Below are 11095 nucleotides of genomic sequence, written 5' to 3' on the forward strand. Positions count from 1 at the left end.
AACCTCATGAAGGAGTCAGTATGCTTAAAATGGAAGGGTAATCGTCACATAGCTGACATCCGCCGTGTTTGTTTCTGTGTTGCTTGTTATCCGAGACCATGAGGGAACTTTTCTTCTGCGTACAGATTAAAGCTGGCGTGAGACATACTGTGGAATAAAGCCACGTCACTGTTTTGAGACCTCGCTCTGCTGTTAGTCAGCAGACATATTATGGATCAGCGCTGCAGTGAGAAGAGGTGTGACTCAGTTAGTCACCGTGTTACCGTCCCGTGTGTTTGTGTGCAGGAATGCTGAGGTGGACGCTTCATAAAAAAGTTCAAAACAGTCCGGTGAACAGCTTATCTCTCCTGTGGGTGCTGATAAAGGAGCTCGAAAAGGTACTGTTGATATTCTCCGACTCTGTAACACACGCTCTTCGCCTCGAACTTGTGTTTGTGGTGACGTTTTTTTTTTGCTCTGGTGGGTTCTAAAACGTCTCGAGCTTGCACTTTCAAAGAGGAAGGAAGCTAAAGTCACCTCGGTCGCATATCAAGTAAATGTGACTATTTTTGGTCCCAGCCGTTCGTCTGCTGTGAGCCCTGATGCGATGCATGTATTTCTCTGCAGGCAGAACGATGGGATTCTCGCAGATTCATCATCCCTTTGCTCCACACACTGATGTACACCGTCGTTCAGGTGCAGTATTTTCAGCCAAAAGTCAAATCAGACTTGCTCGTCTCTGTCACTTTTGACGTTGTTTATTAAATGGATATAATTCCTCTCCGAAAGGCGAAAGGGACAGATTTATTGAAGCTCTCAGAAAGCAATCATGGGGCGAACGTCTACGACTGATTAACTTTTGGAGTCACTATAATTCAACATGATCGCTACAGCTAGTCAAAACACAAATGGCTGTAACTCAGTTTTACAGCTACCGAGTTAAAGTTTGATGAGCTGAGAGTCTTCCTCAACACGTATCCTGCACGAGCCGGCAACATCGCATGAGACTGGGCATATTGTTTTACCAAAACAGCTATAGCTCTCATCATAAATGATCCCAATTTAGGTCTTTGGTATTAAAGGCGGTGAGTTAGAAACGTCCCTTTAAGGAATGCTAGGCCTTTAGTTGAGTGTCTGGTTTTGCGCGTACACAACTGAACAGGTTTGACTAAGAACACTGTATTCTAAAATAAATTTCCAAATACTGAAGAAACAGCTGGAAGTACATTATCATAATGGTGTTTGTAAGCTGCTGTGTTTTTTTATTTTCACAAGCTATGCCTCCTGACACGAGTAGGAATGTGGATATTAATTCTTGGAAATTAAGAAGGCCAACAAGGAAGTTGTAACTTTTAATGCTCACACTTAGGTCACTTCATATTTTGTTCCTCGTGTAACAGTGTTGAGATAAAGACACTGTGACAGCTCCCTTTTGCTAATCATAAACAGACAAGTTTGAAATGTTTCCTTTCCCCGTGGTGCTCGTTAACCTGCGGCGTGTTTTGGGACATTTCAGACGGCCTACATTCCAGACGACCTGTACAAGCGCGTGTACGACTTTTGTAAGAGGCTTCTGACTTATCCTCAGCCTTACTGCACCGTGGGCCTCAGCTACACGAGACAGATAAAAATTGAGCGCCTCATCCCAGGTAGGTGACCACAAGTCCTCCATAAAAACCATTCAGCTGGAAAAGATTAAAAAAAGAAAAAAAAGATGATACATTAAATTCACCAATTCTGTTCTGTGACATTTGGTGTGAATGAACTAAGTACCTTTAAAATCAAACATATTAGAAAAGCCAAACTTATAGACATTAACTACAGAGATTCAGTGCATCATTAGATTGTACCTTTCTTCCTTTTCACTGCACTGTTATTATTTAAGTCTTTCTAAATGATATTATTTCTGATGACATGGACGTTTGGTTTTATTTTAAAGCACTTTGAACAAATTAAGCTGTTTTAAAATGAGCTTTATGAATTAAGATGATGTCCACTGGGGTTCAGATTGTTCATCACAACATGAAAACTAGATGAAGGCCACTCTGGCGTTAAGATCAGCTGTGAATCAGCTGAACCGTATTTATTTTTATCATTTGCCGCCGAAGCCGAAAAGTTTTTTGTCCTGGTCGTATATGCCTGTTGTGTAAGCAAAATATCTGATAAACCACGGGAAGGATTTTAATAAAACTCTAAGCAGAAAGCAGTTGTTCGGGATTAACTTTTAGAGTTAACCCAATCAATTAGTCTGATGCGGTAACTTGGTCAGTTTTACAGATACTGAGCTAAATTTTGGTGTGGTAGTAGCCGAGCATGGTCCCCAAACTGGACTTCGAACTCAGTAAATTGCACAACATCTTTGCTTAAGACTTTTAACTTTACCTTTGGGCAACAAAGCTGTTTGTCTGTGAACAGAGTATTTGTTGAACCACTAAACAGATTATACATCCACAACTGATTAACTTTTAGATTCACTATAATTCAAGATAGGCGCTACAGCTAACTGACACTGGTCAAAACAAAAATGGCTATGACTTTTTTGGTGTGGTTTAGCTGGGTGTGGTTCACAACATGTACTCTGACGTCTTGTAAGATCTCACATGAGATCACACACGACGTCATTTACAAGGTTTGACCAAAGTGGCTGTGGCTCTGTCCCCTTTCCTCCCAAGATGCTAAGCATTTCTTTGAGTAATGGTAGGCTTTTACCTTGTATGAGCATTTGCAGCTTCGCAGAGTGAATTAATGCTAGCTTTAATCAACAGGTCTGATGTACCAGAGGATGGTCGCAGCTGAGCAGAGGCTAAAAAATGAGCACTATCCTTTCCATGAGAGGTAAGTCATATTTACATCATGCTGTGATGAAAACCAACAAATCATTATTTTTATATACAGCATAATTAGCTCTGTGATGGACTTGGGACCTGTCCAGGTGTACCCTGCAGCTTGCACAATGACCGCTGGAGATAGGCACCAGCTCCTCCGCAACCCGGAAAGGAGAAAGCGGGGTACAGAAAATTGATGGACGTAATTAATAATTGCCTTCCTTGTCTGTCATTAAATGTCTGCAGGGTTTTTGTGTTGGCGGACCCAAAGGTCTTCTGCGGTCCCTTGATACCGGTTTTGGTGGGGGATTTGGAGGTGTCCGGATCTGCTGGATTCGGAAGTCCTCTCGAGCACATGCGCAATGTGGTTCAACACTCCATCCAGGCTTCTTTAGGACCGGAGAGGTGTCATGGACAGAAACTAGCTCAGGCCTTAAGGGTCAGTTTGTTTGGCTGTTCTCACTTCTTGTCTGCTCTTTCCTTCCCTTTTTTATATCATATCTGTGTGCTTTCTGATTCCTGTTTTCTTAAATTCATTTCAGGTCAGCCAGCCTTCCTTTGTTCTCTATTAAGTCCGTTTCCATGCTACTCTGAGTATTTTAAAAAACTGAGACTTTCTACTGTGTTTGCAGTTTTTGTCAGTCTAAGATGGTTGCATTGATTTCTTAAATTCTCCCAATTTAGCAGAACTGAATATTCAAAAATCACTGTCCATCTCTGGTACCTACATGTACATGATACGATAAGATATGACAAGACATATGATGTGGTAAATATATGAAAGGGAAGAAACAATAGCTGAACTTATTGAGTAAAAACCAATATTGAATCATCTCATGTTATTTTTATTTCTTCCTAAATTTTCTAAAGTTTATAAAAAAATATTGCCAGAGTGGTGTATGAGTATGTTGACTACGCAAAGATTATGCATATTTGTTTTAAAATGAGAATGAATATTTCCACTTACTGACTGGTTCCAAAGGCAAATATTTCTTCTGTGTAGTTAGCTTCATTACTTCTGTTGTAACAACAACATATATTTATCACAAACGCTAACTTAGCTCAGTCTTGATTTGTGTTTCTGGGGTCCTAACACAACACCTCAGCAAGACACAGCCAGGGACAGATGTACGCACATTTCTGACCTCTCACCTTTTTGCTATGAATACATTCACCGTATATGTTTATCTTCCTGTGAGTGTGTACGTTAAATCACGCGTGTGTGTTTTCGGACAGGACAAAGACGCCGAGTCGTACTTTCAGGAAGTGATGGCGACTCTCGAGCAGAGCGTGGAGGAGGGCAACAGAGGAGAGGAGGGAGCACTGAGCAGCCGTCTTCAGGAGCTGTACAGCAAGATTGTTTCCGACTCCAACTCGGGTATGAGCTCTCTGTTACAGAATTGTAAAGCTTTGCAATGTAGGCCACCGCTTCCCTTTCAGCTCTGAGTCATACATCAGCTCGCTGGTTTGGTTCAACATCTCTAAAAAGAATGAAAGCTGATGACACCACACTCTGGTTCTGTTTAAGATTAAAAACAAATGAATAAAAGAGTCATCAAAAACTAAAATTGAGGATGTTATTGCATAATCTGTAGCATGTTTGATGTTATCTAACCAGAAATAACTCTTAAAATGTATTAACTTGCTGATTAAATTCAGCATTACTTGTAAGTAGCTGAATCAAGTATGGTCAGATGTTCGGAATTTGTGAGTTTGTGTTGGGAGGTGAAGCAATTCTGTCTGCAGTGTCGCACAAAACAATTTGTTTCACCAGTCAGTGTGAGAAACGGCCTGTTATTTCAGAACAGTGTTAAAAATAGCTTGCGCGCTGCCCATGTACCACAGATTACAAATTATGATGATGGTCAATTTCGCAACTGTCTGTGGTTTGCAGACTGATCAGACTGTGGCAAGCGTACAGTGTGCTCTCGCTGCAGTTTTTTTGGATTATTGAATCACCAAAAGGGGAAAAAAAATCAACTTTTTGCAAGTTGCAATTAGTGTTTTGCTCCACTTCTGTCTGTGGGGCTCATATGCCATTCAGCCATAGCATTAAGAGCATCCTCCTGATATGAGGTGTACTTCTCTTTTATGTTCTGATTCACTGATACATGAACTCTCCTTGACCTTTCTGCAGGTCTGTTAGCTGCTGCCTCCATGGATTGGACTTTCTTCCCCAGATTTCACAAGCGCTCAATGGAATCATAATCTGTAGAATTTGGAGGCCAAATGTATTATTTCCATGTATCATTTCTAGTGGATGTTTCGCTAAACACGTGATTAAACATAAAGAAAAAACATGATTCATCAGATCGGGCCACCTAGTTCTGCTCCACAGCATCATCCTTTTTAGCGATTTGTCCATGTCCTTGAATTGACCACTTCTGATACTTTAGGTCCTGATCACGGGATACTCGGAACAACCCTTGAGAACTTAGAGGCAGTCTAGCTAATTTCCTCCTTATCAAAGTCCTTCAAATCTTTCCCTTTGTTTCATGTAAAAGTCACTGGTTATAATGTTACGGTGGACTTGTTCTACTTTCCTGTAGCAGGCGATCACGTTCATGCTTATAATGTTGATGATGGACGTGTTTTGTAAGTTCAAAGGCGAGATCAAACATCATCTGTCTGCATCCTCTGTGGCCCCATCTGTCCAGTCAGCTGTGTGTATTATTAGCTTTTCCAAAGATCTATTTCCAGTCTTCCTCTCGCTGTTATTAAGTCAGCGACCCAGACGATGAACCTTCTCCCAAATCTTTCTGGCTGGAAGACAGAAGGATGGACAGTATCGTTCACAACAAGGAAGTCATGGAGGTTGGAAGAGGGGGGGGGTCGCTTTGTTTTAATCGCTTTGTTGACAGATTTGGATTTTTTCCTCCCTTTTTTTTGTCCTTCTACATGTGCTGCAGAGCCATTGTGTGGTGGACCCCTGTGTAACTGCCCTCTTCCTAACCCAGAGATGAGCTTCTACCTGTGGACAGAGGATCTGGATATCTGTGAGTGGCTCGAAATGCTGTTTGACTCAGAAGGAATTTAATAATATGAAGTAACTAAAACAACATTTAAGAAGTTAGTGTATCTTTCTGTTTTGTTTTGATACTTTTGTTGGTCATATTTGTTTGACCGTCGAAACATTTTTCTGGTGATTTACATCAAACATCAACAGTAAATGTAGAGCTCTGAACACACTTAGAGAGATCATTTTAGAAGCAAAGATTGTGAACAGAAAGTAGCCTCATTAGGCGATGAGCGTGAATGAAAATGAGCAGTTTGCTTGTGATGTGTGGCTGTAGGGGGTCCTTTTGAAGTAACGGCTCAGCAAAGGAGGCTGATTGAAGGTATAAAAATCAAAACAAGACTTATCAGACTGTGAGAATTGATTGTTCTCATGAGTTGTACCAAACAGAGCTGGTTGGTCTGATTCGAAGTGGCTGTAGCTAAGCCATGTTTAATGTAGCGTTCATATTCTTAGTACATGAGAGTGTAATCCATCAAAACCCACTCAAACTTCTCTCAATGAGAGGTGTCATATCTCGGTCAGATTGTTTTATGTGAGGATACACTCCGAGCAGAACAGTCCTGTTTTGTTTACAATGAGGCATCAGGTTGCATCAGAGCTCTGCGTGTGTTTCTGGTGAGTGCAGGTGAAATATGGCTCCTGACAGTGAGTAAACACGGACAGAGTAGCTGAGGTTGTAACTGACAAGAGGTGTTTCTGTCTGCGTCATCGCTGTGCTTTTGTTCTGCTGGAAAACAGGGCGAGAGCTGTTCAAGTGGTTACGGTCCAGTTCTGTGTCAGACAGCTTCTCCTGCTTTAGCCAGGAGCAGGACGACTTCGAGGTGGACGAGTCGGCCCTCAACCCGATATCATCTGACATGGCTCGCTTCTCGATCATGTCCAACGACAGTGGCATCGAACGGGACCTGCCTTCCAGCTTTGACATGTCTGCATCTTCCTCTCAGGACAGCCACTGCTTGAGTTCCTCATGGGAACAATGCCGAAGGTAAATACTTTTCTGTATCACTAAAAATTTACCCCTGGTAAAGGTTCTGCGACGTATTTAGCATCAGATACTGTAGTTTTTGAGTTGTGAGCTATATACAACTCAACTGAAACAAAGCTTGTAATTCTGAATGCCTGCACAGCAGCGAACTTCAAAAATTTCTGTGATGCCTAAACTTTTAGTTGCGAGGTTAATCAATCCATTTGATTAGTATAGAAGACATACAGGTCCAGGACATCAGACCCTGGTAATATGACCGTTTTTGTACAACCCCAACTCTGAAACGTTTGGGATGTTGTGCAAGATGTGAATAAAAACAGAATGCAATCATTTGCAGATATCACAGAATCATATTTTATTCACAATGGAACATAGTGAAACTGGTCTGAATTCAATCAAATGGAAATTTAAAATTATTTTTGGAAACCACAGACACCACGTCCTACGTATTAAAGAGGAGAGAGACCGTCCAATCCTGTTATCAGCACATAGTTCAAAAGCCTGCCTCTCTGATGGTATGGGGCTGCATTAGTACATTAGTGCCTCTAGCATGAGCATCACACACATCTGGAAAGGCGCCATTAATTCAGAAAAGTATATACCAGTTTAAGAACATATGCTTCCATCCAGATGACATATTTTCAGGGAAGGCCTTGCTTATTTCAGCAACACAACACTAAACCACAGACTACATCCATTACAAGAGCAGGGCTTTGTGGTAGAAGAGTCTGATGAATTGACCTGCCTGCAGTCCAGGCCTCTCACCTCTGACGCATCATGAAGCAAAACCTCCAACAAAGAAGACCCAAGGCTGTTGAACACCTTGAATCCCACATCATTTGAAAGCTCTGTTGAGCAGCTAGAACCGTACGCCAGACCAGAATGGGACAACATTCCTCCAAAACCTCCAGCAGCTGCTCTCCTCAGGTCCTGGATGTTTACAGACTGTCGTTAAAAGAAGATTAAACATGGCCCTGTACCAACTTTTTGAGATGTGTTGCTGCTGTCAAATTCAAAATTACCTTATTTTTTTCTAAGAGCTGTGCAATTTCTTAGTTTCAGCATTTGATTTGTTTGCTATCTTCCATTGTGAATAAGATATGGGTTTATGAGATTTGTAAATCATTGCGTTCTGTTTTTATTTGCATTTTATACAACATCTCAGCTTTGTAGCAATTGGGGTTGTATAAAAATGACTTTGATTTTATTTCTTCTGTTTCCTTTCTAATAACAGTGTCATGATGTCTGGCATTTGTTGGTTTTTATGTTGAAAATTGTATTTAGAGTGATTTTGTGTTGATGTTTATACCAGTAGTCTTTCTAAGTAATCCTTGCACCACTCTGTGATCTGTAATCAACTCATCTGCCTTTCATTCAGTAATCCCCATCCTAGTACTTGTCCTGGGTTTAGGGGGTAAACTCAAAGTTAACTTATTCAGAGCAGGGTAACTCTGTTGTTGGTTCCAGAATGGCTAATTACAATGAATTTAATCAACTCTTGAGTATCTTAATCTTGAATTAAGAGTGTGCACAAGCGAAGTAAGAAGACATGATCAGCTTAACCTGGTACCTTAATTCACCATGGCAACTGCAGGAATGAATATTTAACGTTTCCCTGCTAATCTCTGGTCAAATGTCTTATATCTGTATGATTTTTAATATAATAACAGCTAAACACTAATGAACACCAATTAATCTTTTTAAGACTGTTAGGAAAAAAAAAAGTTTCTGATTGTGTTATATTGAATATGTGCGGCAGAACATAATTTTACGGAGATAAACGAGTGAATCTGATGAGAAGTGATGCCGTTTAAACAAAAATAGAAAGTATGTGAGTTAGAGCGAATGTAACTGAGGTGAAAAGACCCATCTTGATGTTAAGTTTTATGAAGTAGCCTAATTCTGCCTCAGTATCAGTTGGGTCGGTTAAAAATGAACAACTCCTGTCATGTGGGAGGAGACTGGTAGGAACTCAGGGTTTCTGCCTGGTTTAATTCACAGAGTTTGTTACCATGGTGACAGACGCCAAACGTAACTGACCTGTCTTTCTGGAACAGAAAACTCAGCGTTTCCTTAAACTTAAGATGAAGTTACTCTGAGTTTTCAGTAAACCTGCTTTCTGGAATATCCCCATTGGTTTTCTTGGCTTCCTGTTTGTTGTGGTTTTACTCAATTGGAGATTCTAGTTTGCTCCCAGAACGATGCCCCTTCAGTTGAATCCACTCTTTCTCACCTGACATGACAATCAAGAACTGACCGTGTTTGGGATAGTTCTTCATAAGTTATCTGGCCTGAATTAATGCACAAAAGACTCTTTTTTTTCCAGTCTTATTTAATTCATCTACACCCAGGAGTGTGGTATACACTAAAACAAAGAGCAACACATGGCTGCTACTTACTCTTTTCATTTCCATAGAAATATAGAGATTGAATTCACATAAATAAACAGAGATACTATGTAATGTGATTATTTGAGGTCACAGAAAGAGGTTGAAATGTCCTTTTCACTGTTTTTGCTGATCTTGGAGACATCAGTGATGCCTCAGCACTAGCTGCGTCCCTAGACTCACTTCATTTTAAAGTATTTCAGAACCTGGAGCATGACATCTGATTTCTCCTCCTCCCAGTGAACAAGATCCAGTGAGGCTGTCGCGGCGAAAATGCATTAAACTCAAGCTGTCTGCGAAAGACGGTATAGCGCTCATGCAAGATGCGTTGGAGGACCAAGCAAGCGTCCCGGGATTTAGAGGGAAGGGAGGAAGGGCCACCCTCCAGAGGCAGACAGGGGTCAGCATGATGCAGAACCACTTCCCCAAGCAGCAGAGACACTTCACTGCCAGGATAGTCGTAATGGGAGACGACCGGGTGGTGGGCCGCCTGGCTAAGGCCTATTACTCTTACAGGTAAGACTCTTTGATGCTGTGCATCGTGATAAAGCTTCTCTGACAGTAGCCTACAGGTTTCGGACTAAAATGAGTTGTTATGACTGATTATATTGCTTGTTGTAAAGACTGCGCATATTGTTATTTTCTGGGTTTGAGAAAAACAGATACAACTTTGTCATTGTTCAACATAAGATCTTAGTCTAAAACTCCTGTATGAAAGGCGATGGGTGATATGCATTCCTTCAAAGTATGCTGGATCTTTAATTATGACTAATTATGATTTTTTTTTAAACATTAATTTGATCACTTCACTTGATTTAAATTTACTCTAAGCAGTGAAACATTTTTATGCAACTGCAATTGGTTTGTAGTCATGTGTTTTTGTCTTCTTTTCAACAATCCAACAGCTTAACTTTTCTGTTTAATGGTCAAGTTAACCAGCAATGTTTTTGTTGTTTATCCCTTTAACACTGGAAGTCCCTGCTCTTCAGAGGTGTATCTAATAAACAGCTTCCAGTTGAAGGAAAAAAAAATACAACTTTTATGAGAACTTTCTGAACAAAGCCTAACAACATGATAAAAGTGATGTCATCAGTTAAATTATAGGTAGTAAGATGTGACATGTTTAGAGCAAACTCCAATTTAAACCTACATTACCTTCATGTTTAGGTCCAATGACTAGCTGCACTGAATTTTCAAATCTGTTTCTTTTTTGCATGTGCAAAACACAGCAGTACTTCTTTCTCTTGCAATTGCTGTAGTTGTCGAAACTAAACTGCTAACTTTGCAAGTATGGAGCTTCTCCCGAGTTCACGGTGTGGCCTTTTTGCAGGAAGAGAGAAGCACGGCGGCTTTGTCTCACGATGAAAGTCAACCTCCAGTTTTACTACATTCCTGTCCGTGCAGCTTCAGCTCCCGTCTCCTCTGAGAAGGTAAGGCAGCTTCCTCTTGCAAGCGCTATGCCAGTTACTGAGAACGAGTCGGGTTTGTTACCTCACGGCCTGGGATTTAAATGGATTTTCAATTTGATTGTAAACAACAAATCTACACTAAATACGTCCGAATAGTGAAGCAGGATGGAAGAGGTGGAAATTAAATGCTGCACAATATAAAGAGATGTGTACATATGTCCTTTATCAAGCCATTTTCTGCAGCAGGGAACAACAATCTTTAAATCAAACAGAGATTCTCAGTTGGATTGAGGTCTGCATTTTGACTGGACCCTCCCGGGACATTTAACTGTCATTAACCCTCCTGTGGCCTTTGCATCAAATTGACCTGAAGTTACAAAGGCTTCTCCACCTCTCTTTGTTTCTCTCTCTCTCTCTCTCTCTCTCTCGAGGGCTTCAGGAGGGTTAAACTAGTGCAGTGTTTAGGATCACTGTCCTGCTGGCAGGTGGAC

General features: G+C 40.9%; 1 protein-coding gene across 2 annotated transcripts in view; it reads left to right on the top strand.

The window, feature by feature from the left end:
* Positions 1-11095, top strand: part of LOC108242695 (phosphoinositide 3-kinase regulatory subunit 6) — a 37785-nt gene that overhangs the window by 17745 nt on the left and 8945 nt on the right. For both annotated transcript variants that reach the window (XM_017427693.3, XM_017427694.3), the window contains exons 4-13: positions 286-377; positions 607-675; positions 1496-1628; positions 2745-2814; positions 3051-3243; positions 4041-4182; positions 5714-5800; positions 6562-6808; positions 9436-9711; positions 10526-10625. In XM_017427693.3, the coding sequence (XP_017283182.1) occupies positions 286-377; positions 607-675; positions 1496-1628; positions 2745-2814; positions 3051-3243; positions 4041-4182; positions 5714-5800; positions 6562-6808; positions 9436-9711; positions 10526-10625 (1409 nt within the window). The remainder of the gene's footprint in view (positions 1-285; positions 378-606; positions 676-1495; positions 1629-2744; positions 2815-3050; positions 3244-4040; positions 4183-5713; positions 5801-6561; positions 6809-9435; positions 9712-10525; positions 10626-11095) is intronic.

The sequence above is a fragment of the Kryptolebias marmoratus genome, linkage group LG3 (assembly GCF_001649575.2).
Source record: "Kryptolebias marmoratus isolate JLee-2015 linkage group LG3, ASM164957v2, whole genome shotgun sequence".
NCBI lineage: Eukaryota > Metazoa > Chordata > Actinopteri > Cyprinodontiformes > Rivulidae > Kryptolebias > Kryptolebias marmoratus.